Below are 27233 nucleotides of genomic sequence, written 5' to 3' on the forward strand. Positions count from 1 at the left end.
TGGCTCGAATACAAAGGGAGCTGCAGGTTTCAATCTGATTGGAGACTCCGAGAGATTTCTTTGGTTCAAGGTATCAACAAGTGTCAAGATCACCTCTACATACAAAGCTGACCTTCCACGGACACTGGGCATTCATTTATATAATGATATAATTGGATTGAACTGGTAAGGAGAGTATATCAGCATCAATTAACTTGAAATTTTCACAGGTATAAAATTGTAAATTCATTAGCTCATTGCTAGAAGTCTTAATCCTTTCAGGCAAACAATAGAAACTTAACAAGAGATCCTCAAGAAAGCGTAAGTTCCAGATAAGGTGATAAAACTCTTCATCAATAAACCATACCGAATTTAACTTCACTTCTAAAATGTGCAGACCTAACTACTCAATTATGCATGGTCTTTCCTCCCCCTGAGAAAGAGAAATGTTGACTGCTGAAAACTTGGAACAACAATTTCTAGAGTTTCAATTCCGTCAACAGATAATCTAATCCCTATAACCTTGAGTTTGACAGCCCTGGAGACACGCAAATGCTTCAAGCCCCAACAATGAGGACAAAACAAATCTTCAAGCAAGGAGCATTCACCAGTTGCCACTGGACCATCTGATCACTTACACGCAGTATACACAGTATTTTCACTTATGATATTAGGGTCAAAATAAACAATATGATATTTAGACTTCATCTAATTTCGGTTTTGGGCCTTAACCAAATGATTTTGGGTTGCATATTACCCTCATTTGGGTCAAAGCTAGACTGGGTGCGGACGCCTCCCGGGTCTCCGCACCATGCGGTTGGTAAATTCACAACCCGGTTATTAGAACAACGTCCGAATGTTTGCCCAAGATTCAAACTCACTCATGATTTCCACTCAGCCCCACCAGTCACTTAGGAACTTTTATTTAAGTCCCATCGGACATTTTTCTTATTTTAAATAAATATTTAGATGGGGAGCTTTCACCCCCATATTTTATGTGTGAAGCTATTATTCTTCTAATTTTTTAAGAAATTTGTGAGTAATTTTTTTAAGATGGTTAAATTCTACACTCCATTAAATTGTGATTATAACTGTGTCAATCGTATTATATCTCATTAAAGAAAAAAAAATCATTTATGTCATTTCTAAACTCTTTTTGCAGAATGTTTTGCATTCCATGACTATTGATTTCAATAGCATATCTTTTATGGGTTTAAGAATTATATGATTTCTTTTTTGCGTGTTTGTGTCTAATTAATAAAATAATTAAGTTAATCTTCCATTCAAAGTCAATCTTAATGATTAGATATGCTCAAGGAATTTATAAAATTGCGTGGTTATGATTTGTTTGCTTGCTTTTATTTTTAATTTAACACCAACTAAGAGTGTCCCGGCAGCCTCCAACTTCCTTGATATCTTCTTAAAAGTCAAGTAAAAGGCAAGATGAACAGAGTATTTATCAAAATCTGAAATGAAATGGAAATAGCAATATAAATTTGATTCTTTATTTGTTAATTTTTCTGGGTGTATCTCAGACGGAAAAACAAACTGGTTCATATAATGAGTACAGAGTACTGATTGGTACCAATATATTATTATATCATTTGTTAACGAGCGGAGGAGGTGGAGGCATTACATAGGAGAGAAGCTTTTTGATGCATTGTTCAAAACATTTCTGTTCTTGTCACGAATTCTTGTAATATAATCTGAAGCTTTTATATCAATATCATGATCAAGCTCTGACATAAGTTGCTCTGTGGGCTTGGAGCCAATTGCCGGCGGAGAAACTTGTCTTCCACGAAGTTGGGGCATCGCTGAAACATCCATTTCAGCAGCTTTATGACCACTCGCAGCCGTAGGTAGGCACAAGGTTTGGTGTTCTTAAACTCAAAGTTGCGAAAGAGAGGGATGATAGTTTAATAATACTTACCACCAACTCCATGGATCTCTCGCAAAGAGATTTCTTCTTGCGTTTGTCTTTATTGGTCATTGCAAATTAGTAGCTCGAGCTCGAGCCACTTCTGAGGGTAATACATGAGATAATATATAGTTGAAATTTTTGATGTGGATAATTGAACATCGCTCTTGAAAATAGGTCAGTTGAGATAAAATTATATTATTCGGTGGGGTTTCTGATAATTAAGTTGTTGGACTATATTGTATATAGAACAAAACAGATCGACGGCCATGTATCCCGGGGTCCCTCAATAAATAATGCTGCAAATCGAGTCCTTCAATCGCAAAATGGGCGAGTCAATAAAGAGAACAGAAAAACGAAAAAAAAAAAAAGAAAAAGGAAACACCAAAGAAAATGATTACAGAAATCAACCCTCATCCCAATCTGACCATTCCTTTCTAATCTTTCAAAGCCCGCGCAACCACCCACCCCCCAAGAAGAAAAAAATATTGTTCCTCTCTAAAATGATATTTTTTCAACTACTGTGCGGTCCATAAATTACTTTGGAATTGCGTAATCATGGGTATTGACTTGGAATCGTGAAATGGTGAGATCAATATTCAATATCTAGAATCATCCACCGGGACCACCACCTATGTTAATGCAATGTCGACTCATGGCTCAATAACAGAAGGTTCTGCCGCTGGATCCTTGCTTCTGAGAGCTTCTTCATAAACTGGCAATTTTGAGCTGCTTACCAGTAATCAATCATTAATCCCAAAAATCAAGGGCTGCGTATTTCGTGTTATAAAGTTCATTTTGCTCTATACAACATGGATAAATCCTTGTACCTGTTGATGTAAACAGTTACATCGAAATTTCCGTAATTTTCAAATTATATTTCGCCAAATAGAACATATATGCATGTGGACTTCAATGTCAACTTTATGCCACACTTCGTATATGAATATCTATCCAACGTAAAGCGTAGAGCACTGAATTGATTCTTCACTCACAATCGCTGGTGAGCTACTTGTGCCATGTCCTTTTTTTCCTATTCCCAATCAATTAATTGCGCAACAGACAGTTCTGAACTTGCTTGTTGCTTATACCATATGAAAATGCAAATTATTCAAAAGAAACCTCGCAAAGGATTCTTCCCTCATGCTCTTTCTTTTATTACTTTTCTTTTCTTTTTTGCCCCCCTCCTTTCTATAGCCTTCTCTGCAATGCTAATGAACAAGTTCTATTCCCCCCTAAAGTTAGCTTTTATGAGTTTTTGTTTTCGTTTTTTTTCCCCCCAAGAATCTCACTCGGTGGCATGGTTCCAACTAGTGCTTCATTTGATACAAATATTAGCCATGCCATTGGACTGGAAATTCAGCCCGAGTTTGAATCGGAACAGACTGTCCTGCACGCTAAGTCTGGGCCCCAAATTTTGAAATGCCCTCCGTAGCCCAATTAGAAACTGAAGGAGAGGCGAATGATTGACCAACTATCCCAACAGTTGAAACCCGAATGCGACCGTATACCGTGCATGACCCGAAAGATAATTTCCATTTTTCTTTCAATAAATAAATAAATAAAGGCAGTAAACGAAATTTCGCGTTCAACCAGTAATAAAGAAGCAAAGGTTCCACAATCGACGGTCAGAAGTTGAAATTCAACTAGTTAAACTATTAGTTAACAAGGAATTTGGTACCTGCTCAGCTGTTCTAACCCTCGAGTAATCACCAAATTAATTAATCTGAGGGTATTTCATACTGCTGCATACACACACTCATACTAAAACCTCGCCGTTTCGGCGCAAACCAAAATAATCTAAGTAAGCACTCAACTTATAATTCAAACTAGTTAAATATCATATTAAAATCTCGTTGTTTCGGCGTAAACCAAAATAATCTAAGCAAGCACTCAGCTTACAGTTCAAGTCTCCACAAAAATATTGTCCTTTTTTAATTATTTAGTGAAGGTCAGTCTTCTCCTTTACCAATATTAATGGAGTAGACGTCTCTCGAATATTAAAAAAATAAAGATTTATACAATACTTAAGTAAAATTAGTCTCAATAATAGTATCATATTTAACTAGTCCCAAAAATAATATCGTGAAATAGACGTTTCTCGAATATTAAAAAAGATAAAAATCTAAATAATACATAATATATGTAAAATTAATCCTAATAATAATTTTATATTAATATAAGTAATAATTTAATTGTAAATATAGTAATAGTGTTATGTAATATGAATTATATTCTATTTTTTATAGTCAATTTAAAAAATAAAATATAACCCAAGCAAGCAAGCAAGAATATCAATCAACCATACTACTGGGCACTGGCAGTCAAAAGAAGAGGATATCAATCTCTTCTTGTCTCCAAAACTCAGTCTCGGTCAATGGCCTTCCTTTTTTCTCATTCACCAGCATTTCTTTACGCTTGAGCCACCACCATCTCAAACCCTAACCATCCCTGATTCTGAGTTAATACAATCAAACCATGAAGATCCGCTTTATATTAGCTTCACTTCTGCTCTTAAGCTACTCATTGCTTACTGTTTCAATCGAAGACGATGTCAAATGTTTAGAAGGAATCCAAAACTCTATAAAGGATCCAGATGGCCGGCTTTCCTGGTCATTTACCAACACGACCGTCGGTGCAATCTGCAGGCTAACCGGCGTTTCGTGTTGGAACGAGAAAGAGAACCGAATCATCAGTCTCACTTTAAGTTCAATGCAACTCTCCGGTCAACTTCCTGAGTCTCTACATCTCTGTCACAGCTTGCAAACTCTAGATCTGTCCGACAACTCTCTCTCCGGTTCGATCCCGGTCGACCTCTGCAAGTGGCTTCCGTACGTCGTTCAACTCGATCTCTCCAACAACCATCTCTCCGGTCCAATCCCGCCGCAGATCGTGGAGTGTAAGTTCCTTAACAAACTTATTTTAAGTAACAATAAATTGTCCGGTTCAATTCCCTTCGAAGTCAGCCGGTTAGATCGTTTGAAAGAATTTTCCGTTGCTGGGAATGATTTGTCGGGAACAATACCGCCTGATCTGGCGAGGTTTCCAGAAGAAAGTTTTGATGGAAATAGCGGACTTTGCGGTAAGCCGTTGGGTAAATGCGGGGGCTTGAGTGGTAAGAATCTTGGTATTATTATTGCTGCTGGTGTTCTTGGTGCTTTAGGTTCTATAATCTTAGGATTTTTGATTTGGTGGTGGTTTTTTGTTAGAGTTAGTAAGAAGAAAAGAGGGTATGGCGCTGATAGCGGTAAAGATGACAGTAGTTGGATTCAAGTATTGAGGTCGCATAAGCTTGTTCAGGTTTCGTTGTTTCAGAAACCAATTGTGAAGGTTAAATTAGCGGATTTGTTGGCTGCTACTAATAGTTTTGCTGTTGAGAACATTATTATTTCCACAAGAACTGGGGTTTCGTACAAGGCAGTGCTGCCGGATGCTTCTGCCTTGGCCATTAAGAGGCTCAGTGCTTGTAAACTTAGTGAGAAGCAGTTTAGGTCAGAGATGAATAGGTTGGGACAGCTTAGGCATCCAAATTTGGTGCCGTTGTTGGGGTTTTGTGTTGTGGAAGAGGAAAGGTTTTTGGTGTACAAGCATATGCCTAATGGGACCTTGTACTCACTGTTGCATGGAAATGGTGTTGATAACACTCCGTCTGGTGTTCTGGATTGGTCTACTAGGCTTAGGATTGGCATGGGTGCATCAAGAGGGCTTGCTTGGCTTCATCATGGATGCCAGCCTCCATATATGCATCAGTATATTAGTTCAAATGTGATTCTTATTGACGATGATTTTGATGCTAGGATAACGGATTTTGGACTGGCTAGGCTTGTGGGTTCTCGTGATCCGAATGATAGTTCTTTTGTGCATGGGGATCTGGGGGAATTTGGTTATGTTGCTCCTGAGTACTCAAGCACCATGGTTGCTTCATTGAAAGGGGACGTTTATGGTTTTGGGATTGTTCTTTTAGAGTTGCTCACAGGGCAAAAGCCTCTTGACGTGGCTGGTGCAGAAGAAGGATTCAAGGGAAATTTGGTGGATTGGGTTAACCATTTAGTGATCACTGGTAGAAGCAGAGATGTTGTTGATAAGTCTCTGTATGGGAGAGGTAATGATGATGAGATTATGCAGTTTCTGAGGGTTGCTTGTAGTTGTGTGGTTTCAAGGCCCAAGGATAGGCCTTCTATGTACCAGGTTTATGAGTCATTGAAGAGCATGGCTGAGAAACATGGTTTCTCTGAACCGTATGATGAATTTCCAATGATCTTTGGTAAGCAAGATCCTGACTGTAAAGAGTAGCCTCGGTGAGAAAAGTTGAGAAGCATAAAAGGTGTATTCTCTGTGTATTGCAGCAGTAGGGCATTTCTGTATTGTATCCTATGTTCTGAAATGCTTTTAGCAGTTGGTGTGGTTTCCACTTGAACAGGATTTCCTGATCTAATGCTCATTTGTTTTATAATTTGTATATTAACTGAAGCATTAAGCTCTGTACTTTAATTGCAGTTAAGGAAATTTCTATTATCATCATGCGAAAAGATGGTTGTTAGTTCTGAATATTTGTTTTTGCCATGCTGTTTCTTTTTGAAAACTTCATTCATATTTTTGAGTTCTTGTGCCTTCTTGATGTCTTGCAAGGGGTAACTTTCCTTATTTGGATTTGTTCTCATGTGACTGTAGTTATGTTTCCTCTGTTTACTTTACGTTCGTTAGCTTTCAGCAGATCAATGCTGATTTTTAAAACAGTACTATAATTTAACTTGCATGAATATCTGTTTCTGTTTAACTTTGCATCTGTGTAAATAAAGCGAAAGCTTCTTGTGGCTGGCTTGAAGTTGAATCAAACAAACACTTGTAGTGGGCCAGACTATCCAGAAGTTAATGTGGATAAACAATACTATTTCTGTGAGTTGGGGAAGGTGATTTCAACCTTGTCATCAAATTACGGTATCAAAACTTTTAGGGGTCATCAAATTACGGTCACAAAACTTTTAAGTTTGTGGAAAAAAGTTGTAATTATAAAATAAAATTAATAATATATAATAAATAAAAATTTTAAATAAAAATTTTATTAATATAGTAGATTTTTTATTATATAAGTGAAAAATTATATCAACATATCTTTTAAAATATAACAATTAGTATTTATTAAATATTTTAGTATTATAATTTTTAAGATACAATTGTCTAATTTTAATATCAAACGCACATGTATTGTTTGATCATATGGCAGTCAAGTTGAATATTTTAATACTGTAATATTTAAGATACAACTGTCTAATTTCAATATCAAATACACCTGTATTGTCTGGTCATATGACAGTCAAATGCTCATGCCTTGACTGCTCTTTTTTGGTCGTATGATATCATGATTGTAAAAAGCTAAAAGCTACCAACCTTGAACTTTTAAACTTTTTTTTTGTACGCTCCTTTTAAGCTTGGGGATGTTTGCATTGCCTGGCAGGCTCGAATAAGAGAAGGTCCAATTTTTATTGTTATTATCATTATTTTGTCAGAACTACAACTGCAATGGAATTTTGAGATATTTGAATGGTAAGAATAATGTTCTTTTATGCATTCTATTATCAGATGAAATGAGCAAGAGGAAGAAAGGAAAAGAAGAGTTGAAAAATACAAAGTTTGTGTTGTGTCGAAATCCTGAATCATTGAACAAAAAGCAAAGTAATCAATCAAATGAATACTTAGGTACATTTGCCGCCCTTTCATAATCACCATAGCATATAATGGACAGAAATAGTTGACATAATACCTTGTAAACCCTTGCTACGATGATGTTCATTTTAACCAGTAAAATGATTTTCACACTATCGACTGGATCTATTTCTTCTCCTTGTAATTCTTTTGCTCTGCTCGTATGATCCATATATTATTTACATTGGAACATGAATGATGAAAGTATTGTTTTAGTAGCTCAATGCACACAGTATCCTCGTGAATATACTTAATAGAGTACTGGTTGTTTCATCTGTCATTTGAGTTAGGTCCACTAGGACCATGACCTTGAGATGCTACTTTAGGAACCCAAACGAGCAAGGGCATATGGGGTTTGAACAAAAATGAAATGAATATCCTTCATCTATGGCATTTCTGTGCCTGATTTAGGGGCAAAACTTTTGGCCTTAGAATGCAAGTGATGCATGTGCACATGCTTTTGACCCCACTGCACCCTAGATCACATAGTTTCGAATTAAACTGGGATGTTAAGTTTTGATGCTCAGAATACCTGTGGCTGTAGAAGTATTGTACAATATACATGATGAATATGTATCATGTATCATGTATCATGTATGTAGTTTGATCAAATTCCAAAAGCGGGCACTGCCTTCCATTACCGATAGACCATCGAATTCCCATGAGAGTCTCTGTCCAGACTTTGCTAATAGCCTTCCATAAGTGAGAGCCATATCTAGTTGGCAAAACAAAAGGAAGGTTAGAAAGTGAGATCCTATACTTTGAACATAAAACCTCAGGCCAAATACTTGTTGGCGAAGCAATGAGACCCCACCCCATTTTCATTAAAAGTGCTATGTTCATCATCTCAAGATTTTTGAAACTAACTCATAACAAACTTTTGGTTGGCAAACCGTCTCCCACTTAATCAGACTCATCTTCCGTGAAGTTGAAGAACCACTCCTGATAAAATTCTTGCATGCTTGGTCAATTTTGGTCCTAACTGTCGAAGGAAGATTCGTCGTTTGCATGGCATATACGTGGATAGCTTGAAGAACTGATTGAGCAAGAGTGATCCGACCAACCAAAGAGAGATGAGAGGCTGCCCAACCAGATAGGCATCTCTCCACTTTTTCAACGATTTCATAATAAGTGTGCTTAGAAACTCGAGAGTGAATAAGAGGCATACCAAAGTACTTTCCAAGGTCTTTGGTAATTGTACAAACAAGTAATTTGCCAATATTATTGGCTTCCCCATGGGAAACATTTTTGGAGAAGAAAATGTGGCATCCTCCAAAATCTCTTTTGGGTAAAAACTCATTTAGTTCATGAATTTTAAGATTAATGTCCATTTAGTCTCTGTATTTTTAAAAATACTTCGAAACATCCCTGCCGTTAAAGTATTGAGACTCATACCGTTACTTTTCATTTCTTTTAGCTTACTTTTACAGTATTATCCTTTTATAATAATTTTTTAGACATTAATAAAAAGAAAATAATTAAATTACTAATTTAACCCTAAAAAAATTATTTTAATTCTTTTGCAAGCACTGTTTGCGCACTTGGTAATTTGCATACAATTTTTGATAATTAAAAATTAATATAAATTTTTATTTTTATTTTTTAGGTTTAAATTGGTAATTTAATTATTTTATTTTTATGAGTGTCCAAACAAAAAAATTATTATTGAAGGGTAATATTGTAAAAGTAAGCCAAAAGAAATAAAAGGTAACATTAATGGTATCAATACTTTAATGGCAGTGATGTTTCGAGGTATTTTTAAAAATATAGGGACTAAATGGATACTAATCTTAAAATACAAGGACTAAGTGAGTTTTTATCCTCTCTTAAAATACTTTCTCTTTATATACCCCTATAAGGAACGATATAAAATTCTTTTAACACCTCAGTTAATGACAAAAGTAATATTAAAGAAACTTATTCTTCATAAATCTCATCCTTTCTCTTTTTCTTTTCCCTAGTAATTGTTTAAGCCCATGATTGTGAAAAATTTTAAAAACTTTATGCCCATTTCAATGGTTAAAAATTTATTTTTTTATGATCATCTCCCTCCATTTGCATGATTATTTTTACCTCATTTTAAAACCCATAAATTAGGGTTTAAAAACGAAAATAGGGTTTATGATACTTGGTTGTCAAAATCAAAATTGTGGGTGTAAAGAGTATTTAACCAAAAAAAAAAAGTTTGTCTTTGGGTGTGAGTTTAATTAAAATTGTGCTATTGTATAATTTTATTGAAGGATTTATAGTTGCAAATTACGGGTGTATTTGGGATTGAGGTTGAACAATTGTAGCTTAAAAGTTACAATAGTAAAATGTTTGGTAAACAATAGTTGCTGTATCTTGAAAGGTATGTTGATATGATTTTTCACTTGTATAATGAAGAATATATTATATCTTTAATATTTTTATTAAAATTATTATTTAAAATTTATATTTACTATATATTATTAATTTTTATTTTATAATTATAATTTTTTTTCTATAACAACTGTAATTTTTAAGTTACAGCACATCAATTCTAATCGCACTCTACGTAAAGGAGTTGTGGGAGGTATAAAGAGGAGTCCAACTCTTTGCCGTAAAGCGAGGCAGAATAGTAAATTGTCATTTTGGGCTTTTGGAGTCCATTGAAGTATTATGATGTGAGCCCGTTTGTGAATCTAGCTTAAGAGAGTTTGGGCTCTCACCAGGTCGGCGGGTACACAGCGCATTAAACTCAAATCTTTTACCGATGAACATAAATTGTTTAACTACCAGATAAAAAAAAAAAAAAAAAAGAAATTGTTTGCAAGTGAAAATGGAAGCATTGAACTAATTTAGCAAGAAAATATCCCGATCGAGTAAAAGAGAGGCATAGAAGATAGAAACAATCAATTCAAATCAAATGGCTTCTCCTCTATTTATTTTCCTTTTATTTATAATAACTCAGCTCTCTTCTCCTCATCAAGCATCAACTTACCAACCGTATGGGTCAACCTCTCTCCTTCTCTCTCCATTTATATATAATAAAATAATAATTCCTCCTTGTTTGTGATTTTTGATCTGTTTTTTTAAATTTATCGGAGCTGATATAAAATTAAGTTGAATTGAACTTGATCTCTGTGTGTTTGCTTTTAAGTGAAAGCAAATCGGCGGATAGAAGCGTCGGGCAAAGACATTTTTTGAGTTTCAAAGAAACGCCTAGTGGAAGCAACCGTACTTTCGAATGCTCTCCTTCCGGTCCCTGCGTTCGCTGTCTTTACTCCGAAAAGGTTTTCAATTACCTTTTAATACATACTTGAATTATGTCGATTTTTTTTTTTTTTTGGTGACAATTCGATTGCGTTAGAGATTTAGCAATTGATGACCTGGCCGCGTAAATGTTATATGGGCTGATTGTGTTTATATTTTGAGTTTATGAGTATCAACGTAGATTGCAAATTCTATTGAAGAACTTGTTGTAGGCTGGAAGATTTTGAACCTTAGTATTTGGAATTTGATGAATATCTGTGTTGACAGTCTGCCATTTGTAGGTTTTTACCATATTTGTGTTGGTATTTCAGTTAAACGGTCTATGATTCAAATCATTTTCTTAATTTTGCAGATTGGCTGCGCGCAGCAGCATTTTTAAATTTTATGTTACTTTTCCTTCACTGATTTTGTATTGTATATTGAACTTTAGAGGATGTCATCTGTTATTTCTTATTTCGTTGGTCATTATGTGAATTTCTTAGAAGTCCGGTCAACTCAGTTTTAGCATTATTGTTAATTTTTTCCCCCCTGTAGATTGATGAAAAGTATCGATGCAGTGAGACTGGTTATCGTATTCCATTGAAATGTGTAGAAAGTGAAGATGTTTCCAATGTTGAGAATGAGAAAAAGACTCGTGGTGCTCTTGAGATCTCCACTGACAGTGAGAAACCACATGTGATATTGCATGATGCAGTAGAGCTCACAACATCAATAAAACATAGAAGCTTACTGGAAGATTCATCTACGTCTAAGGGTAAGTCTCAGGCTTACATTACTTATAGAAGCTGTATACCGGCGGTTAACGAAGAGAAGCTGTCAGTACTTGGTTTCGAGGTAGTGTCTTTAAACTTCTCTCTTTGATTGACATTTCTTAGTAGTTCTTCATGAGCTTCATTACTTTTGACTAAGATTGCACATGGATATTGTGTTCGTTCTGGAAGTTTGAAATATCTTTTAGTTATTTAGTAGCTTACGTTTCATTCTCATCTTCTGACTGCAAACAAAATGTGAATTTATAAATGCATAGAGAGAATTGAATCTCTTTCTTGAAGTATTCCTGTTATTATGGGTTTTGCTTCCTTTATGAAGCTTGTACTTTTTTTCTTTTCTTTTTCATGATATTTATTAAAATATAAATCATAAATTCTGCTTCTGCCATGTGATTTAAGTGTCAGCATGCAATGGGAATGCAAGTGGACTCATTTATTCTCCTGCCATATTTCTTCAGCTTCTAATAGACAAACTGATTTTATGTATTTCCCTTCTCAGATGCAAACCTAAGATATTAATGCTCAAGGTTTAAAACATTTAGCAGTTTCTAGAAAATTGCACTGAAGTAAAAGCACTTTACCATAATCTTATTTGTCATTGTCTTTAAAATTGAGTCCTGACAGGGATGGCTTGGGGGTTTGACAATTGCCTTGACTTGTATGAGCAATTTACCAATAAGAAAAGAGTGGGCATAAAATGTTTCTGGTGAATTTAAGATTCCTTGTTGCATAAATGGAAGACTCCACTATTAGATAGTCGTGAGCATGGTACCATACAATATCTGGCTCTTTTTGTTAGTCTCATAATTTTTATCCTTAACTGTACATTTTTTTCCCCAGTTTTGTAGTAGGTGAGTGCATAACTATCAAACACAAGTACTCCTTAAATTCAGCTTATTTAAATTCTTTAACTCTAATTGTTGCTTGAATATAGTGATTATATGTCATTATTGATGCAATAGTCTGAACTGCTCTGGGCAGGGGATTGTATTCTGTTTGCTGCTCATTAGCGGTTCAGCCGTATACTTGAGAAGAAAGCAGACTGTTACAATGTCAGGAATAGGAACAGGGAGAATCCAGGCTAACTCCAGATTCTAATTCGGAAACCTCTGGTATTTCATGGTAGCTCTTCCACTGAAACCAATTTCTTGTGATCATTTAGTGCTAAATGGTATAAAGAATTGCGGGCCAACTATTTAGCACGGACCTTATGCAACCTATCGTCTCCTTGACGGTATTCTTGTCTTTGTAATGAAATAAGTTTTTCTTTCTCTCTCCTTGATTTTGCAACAAATTCTCTGTAAAGTGTAATTGAGTTTTGACCATAGTATTGATAGCGTGGGGTTGCAAAAATGCAGTTCTTTACATGGAGGAATATCAATATTATTCTAGGTCTGTACTAATCGGCTGTCTGATCTAATTTCAGACAAACCCCGGTTTTCATAATTTATTTGCACATATCTTCGTTGGACTAAACTGACATTACCTTAGGGTGGTTTACCAGATCCTGGACGCGTATGATATTTTATTATACAGGGTAATTTTTCATTCTGGGTCGCTGTTTTTGTAAAAGTCACCCCACATTCAAAAAATAATTACAAATATTATTGTAAGAAATTTCAAATAAAAAAGCTTGAAAGTTGATCATTTATATACAATTTAATTTATTTTTTTATTATATCTAACCACTAAAGTTGATTCAACATAAATTTATTTGATTATTTTACCAGGACCAAATTATCCTAAAAAAAAAAATTGCTTTTAACTTTCGAAGACATTTATGCGAGAACAAATTTATCAAACATCCCGGACAGCGACGACAAATGATCTGATCTGGCAAATTCTGAGACATTCGACATAATGAAAATGGACTGCAATGATAATTCGGTTAAATATATCCAGTCATCCAGATCCTGGACTGGAAAGAAATTCTCAACTAGTAAATTTCCCTCGGATTCTGGCCGAATAAAATTTCACTTGTTCGGGTAAATTTCACTAAGATCCTGGACTCGAATGATATTTCACTTCGATATGATAAATTTCATTACGATTCTGGACTATTGACATTGAATGACATCTAAGTACCTCACTTTAACATGGTAAGGGATAACTAGCAGAATGGTCCTCGATGGCGCTGAATTAGCTAATTACATTCCATTCCATTCCTAGTCTCCATTGACAATTTACCACGGATTCTAAAAAATTTGGTTAAACGTAATGGCCTCCACTTGACATTTTCTGTCAAATCTCTTTTACATCCTGGACCCCACAATACTCCTAGACTCAACCAAAACCCTTCATTACGAAATAGAATAAGAATGGGTTAAAAGCCAATTGGCAGGAGAGACATTGAAACCTACTTTACCTAGACTGCCGCTTAATTCGAATATCCTTTCTCAGAAGCAACACTGAAACTGCCGAAACCCATGCACATCCGACAATCTTGAGCCAGCTCCCATCAGCATGCAACTGAAAGCTGCTCCAAAATCTGCTTTCTACCTCAAAATTCATAAAATTACAGGACAAGATATAACATGTTATTGCCGCCCACTTAGACAATATACAAGACAACAGGCCATTGATGCCTTCTGTCAGTACTCCTATGGACTCCTTCAGCACATCAACAAAGCAGTAGTAGGGCAAAACTCGAAACAAAAGAATGATGTTGTAACCTCAACTTAAACAACAAAAGCTCCTCCTTTTTAAGGACACATCTACCTGGTAGGTAAACAAACATGAATTACAAACAGATGGTGGAAATATTGAAATTACAAAAAATAATCAGGCGTCTTGCGCGTGGTGTCAGGCTCTATTTGCCGTGGTGCTGGATCAAATTGGAGAAAATTCTGCTCCATATTCTCCCCAATCTCTAAAATTGCAGCCATATTCCCACATCGGTAACAATAGTTAGGAGCACTAAATACAGTCACCACATTCTTATCCTAGAAGAGGAATTAATTGTTAGCTATTGTTGAATAATAAATGAAAATGTGAAAAAAAACAAAAGCTAGCATGGTCCTTTAAGTTCCAAACCTGACACCAATTGTATCCTTCCATGACAAGCTGGTGGGCTCTTGAAATAAGACTGAGTCCGTTGGTGTGGTTGAACTGAGATGCTATATCCTGCCCAAATGTATAGCCCGCACCACGGGGAGATATTCCCCACCCACAGCGGTCATCTGGATCAGACCACAAGAGATCGCACATGGGTCCTTCATGTGGAACCTACTTGTACACAAATGAGACGCGTTGTTACATTATCAATGAGTAAAGAAAAATGAAATTCATAATGCAAAATCAAACTCTTGCTTTAATAAAACTTGAGATTTCAATTAAAAAAAAAAAAATTCAGCCTAGTGTTTATTTCATACCTCCTGTATTCGGTCCAGGGCCCTAATGTTATCTAGTGTATCCAAAGATGGTGAAAGTCCTCCATGCAAACAGAAGATCTGAAATATAAAAAAATACGGTCATCAAAAGACTAACGAGACATTAACTAAACAATGTAAACAGTCCATAAAGTGCACGGCTCAAACCTGACTCTCAATAAGGGCTGTGAGGGGTAAATAATCAAAAAGGTCAGTAAAGTACTTCCAGACATTGGCATTTCCATATTTTCGCAAGCATTCATCATAAAATCCATACCTGAAAATGGAACAAAATGGAAACACATAAACCTTTACAGCATGCGAAAGTAACCACTCCATTACAAGTCAGGCCAAGGTCCAGCTCCAGTGGTAAGGAGGGCCTCCCTAGGACTCATGTCCTAGGTTGAAGCCTCATTTTTGTGCATGTATTCAATTTAAAAATAAAAAATAAAAGCTCCAGTACAACTGTGCATATCAGTTTCTCCTGGTGTTTATGTGTGTGTGAGAGAGAGGATTGTGATGATGAAGCCCGTAGAGATGACACTGTTTTAAAATTTTATCACAAGCAATATTTTTTTGTTCCTACATGTAAGCTAACATAAAACACATAAGAAGCATGACATTTCTCACCCATCAGATTATGCTGTTTCTAAACATTTTTGTATGTTATAAGCTAATATTATTGTATTAGGCAATGAATCCACGTACTATTCTTTTCCTTTCCTCATACTTTGTAACTAAGACAAAGCTCTCCCTCTAACCAATTTTTCCTTCCACTTTATAATCTTGCCCATCAAATAAGCATACTAAGTGGAAAATCTCTTCCAAATTTATTAGAGCCAGAATTCATAACACAATCTTTTCAGGCAAACAAAGTAAAAAATGTTATATAGCTATCTTAAGAATCCATGAAATCAATGCTCCATAAATGCTTGAGCATATAAGACTCAGACAATGACTACTACAAATGTTGCAATTTCTAACATAGTTACTGCTACAAAAACTCCTTCAACTATTTTCACTGATTCCATACCAGTTTGCATAATTCATGGAAGTCCAAGACGACCACAGTCATGTGTATCACACGAACTAGAAGTTCTTTTATCTGAAAATAAAAGTTACTAATACTTTGATCTAATACCAACATTAGTAACTTATGCACAACAGCTGTTTGCAAATCTGTGTCTGCCATTCATTTATTTAATTACTTCGATGAAGTCCAAATCTTCACATTCTTGCCCAACAAAGATGGAACCCTTTAATCCACATAGGTAGCACTAACATGCAGTTCGGCTTGCGAAATCCTTGCTCGTACTGAGATTCAGTGTACAAATATCAAAACAGCGGTGGCATAGACAATGTCAAGATCTTAATCAAAACAAATTATCATTGAAGAATCACCCGATAAACACATAACTATATTTTTTCTTCATATAACATTTAAATAACTAGTCTTAGCGCCATGATCAACAAAATTCCACGTAAAGAGTAAAAGATTTGCAGGATTTCATTACCACTACAAACAAATATCTTGGTACTTGACAGCAGCACAAAATTTACACTTCAAGCATGATTAAAAAAATCAAATGGGTGAGAAAAGACCATACACTTGTGTAATTTGCCGACTCTCATGATTCCCTCTTAGGATTGTAATTCTATCTCTGTATCGAACTTTCAGTGCCACCAATAGTGTGACAGTTTCCACTGAATAGTAACCCCGATCTGCATATAAATAGCCCATAAAAATGTGCTACTGCACTTTATAGGAAACTTTTTTTTTTTAAACAAAAGCCCCAACCCCAAATCTCAAACCACACATAATCTGGTTATTAAAACGAAGATGATCTATATCACACCCAAGTAAATATTGCACACATACGTAAGCCTCACCGAAGTCCAATATAACAAAAATTGGTACAACATTTTAGCCCTAATTTCAGATGAATTTTCAAAAATAATCAACATGAAACATGAATTTATCAATATCATAATCAGAACTAAAAAAAAAAATTGACGAGGAAGTCCACTTACCTACGTAATCACCCATAAAGAGATAATTAGTGTCAGGAGCATTTCCACCTATGCGAAAGAGCTCGATTAGATCATAAAATTGACCGTGAATATCGCCGCAAACGGTGACCGGACACTTGACCGACTGCACGTTCCACTCCTCCACCAAAATCGCTCTTGCTTGATCGCACAGTGTCTTCACCTCCGCCTCCGGTAACGGCTTGCACTCCATCAAGTGCTCGATCTGCCTGTCCAGATCCCCGTGCGACGGCATCGTTTCACTCTAAGTTTAGATCGCAGCAGATCCACAGATCGATCGATCGAAATCCTAGATAGTTAGAAAATCGATAGACTGTTTAGAAATAGGGTTGCGGATTACGAAAACGAAGCCCTTAGATGATCGGAATGAATTTGTTCTCTCTATCATTGACTCATTACTTGGTAATTATTTTTCTTTTTACAATTTTTTTTTGGGGGTTATTTTGTATCAATTATTTGTTTTGAGAAATGAAAAGAGAAATGGAAGGGGATGGAGTGAGTGAAATGAAACGCAAATGCAAATGAAATGGTGATTCGACAATGACGATGATGTTTGTGTTTTTTGCTCTTTTTCTTTTATTATTATTATTATTTTTAATAGTTTTTAGTTTGTTAGTTTAATATTTTATATTAATTTTATTTTGTTTGTGTTCGTCAATATTGCAAGGAACGAGAGTTTTCTCGCTCCGGTGGCTCCGCCGAGTCAAAATCATAATAGAGTGTGACACGTGTGTTCGCATTAGCTTCACTTTTTCAGGTTTTTTTTTTATACAATAGGTATTTAATTTTGGTTTTAGCGTAATTTCTTTGTTGTCTGCGCAATGGTCCATACCTTTGTCACCACCAAAATAGTCAAAGCGAAGAACATTTATTTCTTCGGTCAAAGGGAGCACAACAAGTTTGATTCAGCTTTTCAGCTTTTCAGCTTTTGAAAATATATATACCATGGGAAATTCCGTCCAAGACCAAAATTAGCCTTATTTTTGCTTGGGAGTTTTAAGAGTTGATACGAGAAAATGGCAAAATGAGACTTATTGTTGCTAGTTGAATTCAATAGAACTACTAATTTTTTACTTATTGTCGTTAGAGTAATAAATTTGTGAGTGCTAATCGATTCAAATGGTAAAAAATTAATGTTGTTATGTACAAAAATAATACATTCATAAAGTATTAACAATAAACCACGTTCGACATCCATTATCGAATGTACCAGTACTAACAATGTTGCTAATATCCTAAGAGCAATATTTTTGTTCCATTTATTGCAACTACAAATAGTAGTTTTAGTTCAGATTAAAATTTATCCTGTTAAAATTCGAATAGGTTGAAAATTGCAACACGATCAATTTTAATTTCAGTTCAGAACTGAAATAAAAGCATGATCAGGCTATGCCCTTAAAAAGAAACACACAAACATACTCACACAAAAGCTCATTTATGAGGTCATGCCTCAATCCTCACATTACGAGCATGCTCAAACTAAATTTGACATCCCTAACGGCATAACCCCAACCAACAACGCAGCACAAGCACAACCCTCCCACCCCAGTAGCACTGCCACAGCCCACTGTCATCCAGCCAACGCCCATACTCCATCTCAATTACCTCACGGCTCACTGACTCCCACAGTCACAGTCTCACTCACACACGCTTATGGCCACACTCTGCTGATGCCCAACGCTGTCAGTTTCGTCCCACCAACCCCCGTTTGCCTTTGATCCAACGATCGATTATTGTCTTTGCCATCGCTTCCGGTCCATCAAGGTCAGTACTCTGTAGGTTACTTATTATTTTGTTCTCATTATTATTATTATTATATATAATCTAAACTTCGTACATCCAGCTTTCTTATCACACAATTTTAGGTCTTTTTTTTTTGGCAGTGAGCGGTTTAGGATAATAAGTCAACTCCCTTGAGGTGTTAAATTGTGATGATTGCTCCATTTAGGATATATAGTATTATGAAATTCTGAGTTTTTGTAATCGGCAATCATTTTTCGCTGTAAAATCACAAATGAGTGCTGGAATAGGATTCATTTGGGCAAGGGCATCCAAATTGCTGTAATTAATTTTGTCTTTCAACACAAGTCATTTTGTGATTTTTGTGTTATAATATTTATGCTGTAAAATCAATTTGATTACTTAGAATTCATTTTGGAGAAGCTCAGCTCGCTTGATTGTAGAAAATACTTTAATTAAATCGCTGTTCACATCTTAAATTAATGTAAAATGATTTGTTTTGTTATATGATTTGGGTTATTGAATTTTTATTTTATTTTTTTATTTTTGAGCCATTATGTTAACCTAAACTTGAACCTAAATTATCAACGTGATCTAATTTAATTTATGAATTCTATCGCATTTTCAATTCAATTGAGTTCAATTTTCCAATCGGATCGAATTATAATCCAAAACAAAATCTAAACAATCTGAACCGAAACTCAATTTACCGGCCCCTAATTACAACAATGATTAATTTATATCACTAATTCCATGTCCAATGATGTCGATGTCACCAAAACGGTTATTGTATATATTTATATAAGTAGAGCACTCAAATGAACCGAACCGAAAAAGCTTCTGTTCACAGTATTTTCTTCGTTGCTTGTCGTCATCTTAAATCATGCTCGGTGGGGTCTCAGTGTAGAGAGGATCGACTGTCAATTTTCCCACCCCGCTCCACTCCATGCCGTTCCGTAAGTGCAAAATCTTCCTTTCTTCTTCTTTTTAGAATTACAGGTATGGTTGAGAACAAATGGGCTCTACATTTCCAGACCTCAATCCCAAAGTTTCAGCCCAAATTTGTAGTTTGTTGGTTCAGTTTGCAGTACGCGTAGCCCTAGATGACCACCAAGAAAACGATATATACCAGCTCACATAGTCACATGCCACCCTTTGGGGAGAAAGAGAGAGAGGAAAAAAAAAAAAAAAAAAGCAATAGTTTGAGTCTCTTTGTAACTTTTTCCTTTTTCGGTAATTGCCTCATTCTGAATTAATCTTACTTTGGTCCCAGTGTTTGCTTCTCAGCTCAATCAAAAGAAAACAAAAACCAAAAGAAAGAGAGAGATGAGATAGAAAGAAAAGCATTGGAGAGAGATCGTCAGAGAGCCCTCTTTTGAATTTTCACTTTGAACAAAATGGAGAGCATATGTAATGGTTGCTTCTTTTTATTTGGATTGCCAGAGGACTAGAACTAGAAGAATCTCATACAGCTTTTACAAGTTTGATCGGACCAAAGACCAAAATAGTTCCAAAAAATCCAGAGAAAAAGACTAACACAAGATGCAAACACATTTCTCTTTCTCTCCTAGTGACACATCATGCACCTTTAAATCTTTAATTAATTTGTGAAACTCGGCCCCCTTTCCTCCCCCCCCCCCCCCCCCAAAAAAAAAAAAAATTCAATACAAAACGTTAAACGTATACTGATAATTATAAAGTTTGAACAGGCCAAAGCCAAAAGAGATTGGTACATGTACTCCTTTCAATCACATGCAGGGCTGCTATACATATTCATATTCATGATTGTTTTATATTAAATCTACTCCTTAAATTATATGCAAGGTTCCGTAGATGCAGATCAATCTCTCTATCCACTACTCTCACACAAATTTAATAAATATATATATGTTAAACATTAAAGCAGAATTTCTCCAGAGGATTGATTAATGTTCATAATAATATATATCCCTGAGGATTCTTTCCATCAAGCGTATTTTGTGCAAGACAAGCTTCTATTTCTTCACTTCCCCCATTAAAATCTCCCAAAACAAATTGTATTCAAGTCAGGGAAACAAAAAGAAAAAAAAAACACAAAAAACTTAGCATGCTGCGGCTGAAATATCTGTGATCACGTGCTTTTTTTTGGCCCCATTATACTTTGAATAAATTACAGCAAGATGGCTGCAGAAATTGTGTCGTTTCTGCACTTTTGTTGGCGCTTCACAAACTTTGATACCTACGACTGTCCAGGCGGTCGTCCAGAATTCCCAGCTCTCCTGGAATCAAGGATTTTTTTAAATTAAAAAATTTTTAAAAATAAAAATATGCATGCATTTATGTATTTTCCTATTTTAGAGGTATATTTTATGTTGATAAAACGTAAAAATACGCTAATTAATTAGTTGGTTTTGTGGCTTTAATCATGTCGAAAAAAATTAACAACAATCAAATATAAATGAAGAATGGATAGAAAATATCAGCTTCCAAGTACAATAGCTAATTAAATATATATATTTATCAAATACCAGGAGTTATGCTTTCAAAATTGAGTTGAACTGCAAAAGATACAAAAATGACTTATGCCTAGGGGACTCGGCAAGTAATAACTTAAAGCCTGCAGTAGCTGCACTCTCACGTCTAGTACTGATAAAGAGGGCTAAAGAAGATAAAGAAAGATAAAGGCAACAACACCGGGAAAAGGTTGTAAAGGGCTCATAAATGCAGAGAACAAAATAAAATGTTAATTAACTTTGAAGAAACATAATTAAACAGGCAGGAAAGGAGTAAAGTGGAGACAAAGACTTTATTCCCCTTTCCTTCGTAGGGTTTAGTGGGGATTTAATTTATTAAAACATTATTAATTATACTGTAACTAATATAATAATCTATGGAAACAGATCTTGAGTACAAGTACACAATTAATGTAACAGTAAAGCCCTCAACTTGATAATATGTTATCAAAGATCATTAAATTAAAGCAAAGGACAGTTGGGGTAACAAAAGCAGGCAGCGCTGGTGCAAAAAGAAAAGGAGGGAAGAAGGGAAAAAAAAAAAAAAAAAAAACTCTTGTTCTAACAGTGGCTTAAATATCAATTAGCTTATAATAATTAGTAGCTTCTGAAAGAATTTCTAGGGTAAGAAAAGAGTACTAATACCACAGAAACAAAAGAAACTTCCACCACTAACGTTAAAAGTGACTAATTTGAATCAAATTTTTTGCAGAAACATGAAATCAAATATAGTGGCTGTGGCTTTGTTAAGTTCGAAATTAAGATTGAAAAGAAATAGTTAAAAAGCAAGAAATAGAAGGTTTTCTCCCAACTAATTTTAATAGAATTCAATCAAGTTGTTTGCAGAAACAGAATTAAAACCATATACAGAAGTGATGGTTTTCCAAATTAAGCAGAAAAGAAATCATCCAAATATAATATGTTAGTTAATTAGCAAATATATTATTGAAAAGTTAATTAATTACTTGGGTTGGTTTAACGTTTCGTAATACTTGAATAGTCCTGTACTCCACTCGGCCTCTATGTCAATTGGTTAAATATTTTTCATGATAAAAACATGCGCGCGCACACACTCCCACACAGCGCATGCATGATGCATGATAATTAATGAACACTGAAAATAAAAGAAACATACTCATGCAGAAATAGGCATGCATGTATTGATGTATACTACTAATACTAATATTAAATGATACGCACCTGTTATGAATAGGATCTGGTCCGTTAGGAACTCGTCTTTTGCTCATGTAGTTGAGATCCAACTCCGGATGATCAATGAATTTCTCTCTACCTAAAGCCTCCGCACGCTTGAGATTTGCTGTGGACTGAGTCGTTGTTAATGTTGACGTCGAGTTTCCTCCACTTTCCAGGTTCCCAATTAACAACAGACAAATAAGCCACCCCACTGCAAGTGCTCCAAACAGGGCCTTAAAGGACAAACTACTGCCCATAATTTTCTTTTATTAATTACAATATCTAATTAATATGTATGTATCAAGAACATAAATGCTTTTGAAGGAGTACTCAGAAGAAGATTATTATAATCATTGCATGATGATAACGGGCCTGTGGATGAGATTATGAGGGAAATTAGAAAGGAAAGAACAAAAAAGAAGTGAAGGGGAGGGAGCTAGGTTAAGGCAAGTAGTATTTTTTCTGCAAACAGCGCTGTTTTAATTTATTTCTTTTAACTTTGTGGGTTTAGGGGTGCATGGTTGGTATTCTTTATAGATAGAAGCGAGTCTGTTTGCACCTTTCTCGAAACAAGAGAGAGAGAGAGAGGGAGCTTAGCTGGTTTCGAACGTGACATGGAGGGAACCCTTTGCTTTATACTGCCAATACGAGACATCTTTTGCTTTGCTTTGTGTATTTTCATGCACTTGACGATACCAAAAGACCCTTAACTATATCATCCCTTACGTACAAGAGAATGAAAGCCAAAGTATTTAGACGACCCAAAGCGGCATGGAATCTTCTACCCTCAAGAATTGGGAGGTTGGAATCGATATGTAATGTACAAGATTAATGGTCCAAGGCTGAGGTTACCGGCCTTTATAGAGCTACACCAACAACTTAAGCTGCCTTATCAATATATACATATATATATTAACGTAAGTATTAGTATAAGATGATGTGTTTTTGGAGCATTCGCTATTAATTTCTGATGCTTTGGCAAGAATGATCCATCCGTTTTTTTTTTTTTTCCTTCCCTTTTCCTTTTTTCTTTTTGACCAGTCTAAATTAGGTTCTAAAACGAGTTCTCTGTGAACCTTCCAACGATTGCAAAGGTGCAGCTGCCCATCTCTCAATGTAATTAAAACATGCAAGAGTCGCCTGATTCCACCGTATTTCACTGTTAGCCAAAACATTAAATACATACTGGATCCAATTAATTAATGTCAACATCGATCCTATATTTTACTTTACATTAATTGGCTGCCAGCCATGGTCCGCATTTATACCCTTATCACTTGGACCACGCTTTGTTGAGACTGGAAGCTTAGTTTAATAACTCCATCTATTTCAGCCGTGATATAATCTCAAGAATATTAAATTATGAAGATTGTATAACATATAGATGTGCATGAATAATGAGTATGAGCTAGAACAGACTAAGATATAGAAGCTGGTTGCTTTCGAAGGAGCCTTTAATCAAGGGAATATCACATCGCATGCAATTACTACTCCATATTGCAAATTAAAGCATATGGCACATTTTGTCTTATCCATTCCATTTGAATCTAACAGTAGAAACATTCCAAAGTTTTATGTTGGAGAATCCAATGCTTCTGGCTGTAATAGCTTATCGATGAAGGAAAAGCAGGTAATCCATTATAGAATTTTACCCTCTATGCGGGCTAAGTAGTGCACATGTTATTGTTCCTCATATTTTAGTAATGTTGATTTTGACGTCTCTTGACAATTAAAGTACATTAAGCAATAAGTAGTCGATAGTCGATGCATGGCTGCGCCGCCTTTAATATCTTTGATCCGAACATTTGCAAATGTGTATGTACGACGTATAAATAATTATATTTACGTCAAAATGGACAGCATAAATAATCTTTATAGTTCTGGAATTCAAAATCCCTTTGACCGAAAATAATACAAGGCTGAAAATCAAAGTATGGTATCAAAGTGCGTATTTGAATGTGTTTGTACAATTTGTTCTGTTTGTAATCTTCTTTCCTTTGATTTCTATATTGAAATCTCCTTTGCTAGTTCAACTTACCTAAAAAGGATATTACCTTATAATTTGTTAATCATGCATAAACCCCAGCCGACTGCAGACCCACATCTGGATATCGCATTAAAGCACTTTGATTTGTAGCTTCCATGGAAAGTTTGATTTCGAATCAAAGCTATTAAAAAATGGCTTCATGCTCACAAGTGTAATTAGAGCAGTGTCGTTATTTTGTCCGTTGGATTTTAATTCCATATCTTGTGAGGAATTTTTTTTTTTTTAATTTAAAAAAAGCTTTGATCTTGTAGCTAGAACGGCTCATATTGGAACCAAAGCAAATAAGTTACTATTGCTTTTTGAGCTCAGAGAGAAAGATTAATTAGTGGAAGAAATGCTTAGTGTTTAATTAATTTAACCGATGGTTGTCTTGCGAATCTATCTTTATTCTGTATTCACTGTATATAAGTCACTCTGTATAATGCTATAAATATGTGCACTAAATTCCTTTCCTTTATTGGGATGAAAGTAAAAGATTAATAAATGATCGATCTCCTCTTACACCAATTTTGTAATAAAAATTTTAATTTACGTTTGTACATGAGAAGATGTGGCGTGTGTGTAAATTAAATTTAAAAAGCTTTACATCTTAAATTCAGAAAATTTTTTAATTATTCGCACGTTTATATATTGCTTATTATTACATGTTCTTGTGGTTTTCTTGAAATCCTGAGGACTCGGGGTAATATTCTTCCTTGAAGCTTACAAAAATCGAATGGACATGACAGTATAACCATGCTTTGTTATTTCGTATATATCAAATGAAACTAAAAATAAAGACAAAAAAAAAAAAGTAGGAAAATCTCGCCTTCTTTATGGATTCGTACACGACAACTTTGTGCAATGTTCCCCAACAAGATCAATATGATTTTGTATTGAGAGACTCGAATAACTCTTAGCTTGTGCTCTGGACACTGGAGAGTGGAGGCCCTACCGAGGTAAATATGCCCTCAAAACCAATCGATCTTAGGTGCGCTTTTATGCCTAATCATGCTTTTGCACTCACCGTCACTGGATAAGCACTAATTTTTGAGAGCCAGTGGGGTCATATTGAGACATTTTCTCGTACAAGTTTCTTTACAATAATCATTAATGAAAGGCTTAAGAGCTAGTTAAGTATTTTCCTTCATCATTAAAATTTTGAAATACGAAAATATAGAATCAGAATTTTATATTATCATTAAACTGGGTTTAAGGCTCAAAATATTATTTGTATTATTTAACTCAAAAGCCATCTAAGGATGTATCTTGGTTCCTCCTAACATACAATGTTTACGTGGCTCGCTTGAACCTCAAATAGTATTTTCTTAGTTGAGTGATGCTATGTCCACATACAATCATATATAAAATTGCACACAAAATTGTAGAAAACCACAATAAACGTTTCACTAAAAAATAAAATTTTTCACTTTATTAATTTTATCATTTTATAGAAGTGTCATCATACTATTTGTTTTGTGTAATTTTATATGCAAATAATATTTTTCTAGCTAGTATGGCCACCGCCAAGAGTTACGTTTATTTTTAAAATAAGCAAGTACATAGGGAAAATAAATATATTAACAGAATAACAGGGTGGTAATCACTTTTTGGGTTGAAGTAACTATTTTTTTTTTTTTTATCGCATACGAGTATAATATTTTTTTTTTATTTTCCTAATGTTTAAAGGGGTATTGATACTTAATTTGTCCCACAATTTGTGTAAGGATGGTGTTATTTGCAACAAATATTTTTAAACAAAAAATTTCAAATGATAATCCTCTAATTGTGAGAAAGAAACAATTCCAATATATAATGAGGAAACGTTTCCAATTCATAACGTCGGAAACACTTGCAATAATGCCAATAAATATGGTCAAAAATCCAAACAAAGGCAGAGATAAGTAAACAAAAATAAAATTAACAGCATAAACACCCACAGCAATAAATCTTTTCAAGACTCCAGATTCTGCAAACAATGAATGTCGATTATTATTTCAGGTGCAAAACTATTCTTTCAATATATATATATATATATATATACACAGAGAGAGAGAGAGAGAGCATTTCTCTAGTGAGGTCAAAATGAAGATATTAGTAAAATATAAAAATATACAGATTTTTTTTTGGGTTTGAACTACGAGGTGGTCTTGAGTGGACCCCAACTGTGGGAGACAACTTTAAGTCTGTATCACAACTCAGACTAATCCCCGCTCGCACTAGATCGGCCCGTAAGGGGTAAAGTGCTAGCCAAAGCGGTGATTGCATACGATAGCGGCACTTGAACCACTGACCTCTCTTAAGGAGTGAGAGTGTCACTGACCTCTCTTAAGAAGTGAGAGTGTCACTGACCTTTCTTAAGGAGTGAGAGTGTCAAACCACTCACACCAACCAACTTTTGTTTAAAAAAAATACACAGATTTTAATACATTAAAAGTTGTGTTTTTTATTTATTAATTAATATTCACTTAATTAAAAAGAAAATTTTTAACGTATTAATTTATCAATATTTGATGCAATGTGGAAGCCATAATAAAATGTCGTAGAGTTAAAAAAATTATTATTATTATACACCACGGGAAAATGATAATAAATATCGTCTAATTAACAATAAAAATAAATCAAAATAAAATATTCTAAAATATTATTAATAAAATATATGAAAAGTATTACTTCATAAATTATGATTAAAAAGCTTATAAATAATAGTAGTTAACTTAATCCTAATTTTTCTTAAATAAAAAAATAATATAAAGTCCT

The 27233-nt window shown here is 34.8% G+C and overlaps 4 protein-coding genes across 4 annotated transcripts; 2 read left to right on the top strand and 2 right to left on the bottom strand.

The window, feature by feature from the left end:
• Nucleotides 1-4182: 4182 nt before the first annotated feature.
• LOC18044249 (probable inactive receptor kinase At1g27190) lies at nt 4183-6415 on the top strand. The gene has a single exon (XM_006438462.2). The coding sequence runs from the start codon at nt 4376-4378 to the stop codon at nt 6188-6190; it is 1815 nt and encodes a 604-aa protein (XP_006438525.1). The 5' UTR covers nt 4183-4375; the 3' UTR covers nt 6191-6415.
• A 3929-nt stretch (nt 6416-10344) lies between these two features.
• Nucleotides 10345-12875, top strand: LOC18044250. Its single transcript, XM_006438464.2, has 4 exons — nt 10345-10567; nt 10722-10854; nt 11369-11668; nt 12586-12875. Exons 1-4 carry the CDS (start codon nt 10488-10490, stop codon nt 12700-12702), a joined length of 630 nt encoding a protein of 209 aa, XP_006438527.1. The 5' UTR covers nt 10345-10487; the 3' UTR covers nt 12703-12875.
• A 748-nt stretch (nt 12876-13623) lies between these two features.
• LOC18044251 (serine/threonine-protein phosphatase PP2A catalytic subunit) lies at nt 13624-17601 on the bottom strand. Its single transcript, XM_006438465.2, has 6 exons — nt 17004-17601; nt 16580-16694; nt 15141-15249; nt 14976-15053; nt 14638-14829; nt 13624-14546 (listed from the first exon to the last, which is right to left on the bottom strand). The coding sequence occupies exons 1-6, from the start codon at nt 17254-17256 to the stop codon at nt 14373-14375; spliced, it is 921 nt and encodes a 306-aa protein (XP_006438528.1). The 5' UTR covers nt 17257-17601; the 3' UTR covers nt 13624-14372.
• Nucleotides 17602-20697: 3096 nt separating this feature from the next.
• LOC18043683 (CLAVATA3/ESR (CLE)-related protein 25) lies at nt 20698-23109 on the bottom strand. Its single transcript, XM_006438466.2, has 2 exons — nt 22454-23109; nt 20698-21019 (listed from the first exon to the last, which is right to left on the bottom strand). The coding sequence occupies exons 1-2, from the start codon at nt 22702-22704 to the stop codon at nt 20980-20982; spliced, it is 291 nt and encodes a 96-aa protein (XP_006438529.1). The 5' UTR covers nt 22705-23109; the 3' UTR covers nt 20698-20979.
• Between the last annotated feature and the right edge of the window lie 4124 nt (nt 23110-27233).

The sequence above is a fragment of the Citrus clementina genome, unplaced genomic scaffold (assembly GCF_000493195.1).
Source record: "Citrus clementina cultivar Clemenules unplaced genomic scaffold, Citrus_clementina_v1.0 scaffold_4, whole genome shotgun sequence".
Classification (NCBI taxonomy): domain Eukaryota; kingdom Viridiplantae; phylum Streptophyta; class Magnoliopsida; order Sapindales; family Rutaceae; genus Citrus; species Citrus x clementina.

What these genes read in the sequence shown, in the direction of transcription:
- LOC18044251 (XM_006438465.2), bottom strand. Translation starts at nt 17,256, where the DNA reads ATGCCGTCGCACGGGGATCTGGACAGGCAGATCGAGCACTTGATGGAG. An exon ending in AGTCGGCAAATTACACAAGT is followed by an intron (nt 15,250 to 16,579) that starts GTATGGTCTTTT and finishes TTCCATTTTCAG; the next exon opens with GTATGGATTTTATGATGAAT. An exon ending in CAGCCCTTATTGAGAGTCAG is followed by an intron (nt 15,054 to 15,140) that starts GTTTGAGCCGTG and finishes TTTATATTTCAG; the next exon opens with ATCTTCTGTTTGCATGGAGG.
- LOC18044249 (XM_006438462.2), top strand. Translation starts at nt 4,376, where the DNA reads ATGAAGATCCGCTTTATATTAGCTTCACTTCTGCTCTTAAGCTACTCA.
- LOC18043683 (XM_006438466.2), bottom strand. Translation starts at nt 22,704, where the DNA reads ATGGGCAGTAGTTTGTCCTTTAAGGCCCTGTTTGGAGCACTTGCAGTG. An exon ending in CCAGATCCTATTCATAACAG is followed by an intron (nt 21,020 to 22,453) that starts GTGCGTATCATT and finishes CCTTGATTCCAG; the next exon opens with GAGAGCTGGGAATTCTGGAC.
- LOC18044250 (XM_006438464.2), top strand. Translation starts at nt 10,488, where the DNA reads ATGGCTTCTCCTCTATTTATTTTCCTTTTATTTATAATAACTCAGCTC. An exon ending in CAAGCATCAACTTACCAACC is followed by an intron (nt 10,568 to 10,721) that starts GTATGGGTCAAC and finishes TTTGCTTTTAAG; the next exon opens with TGAAAGCAAATCGGCGGATA. An exon ending in TGTCAGTACTTGGTTTCGAG is followed by an intron (nt 11,669 to 12,585) that starts GTAGTGTCTTTA and finishes TGCTCTGGGCAG; the next exon opens with GGGATTGTATTCTGTTTGCT.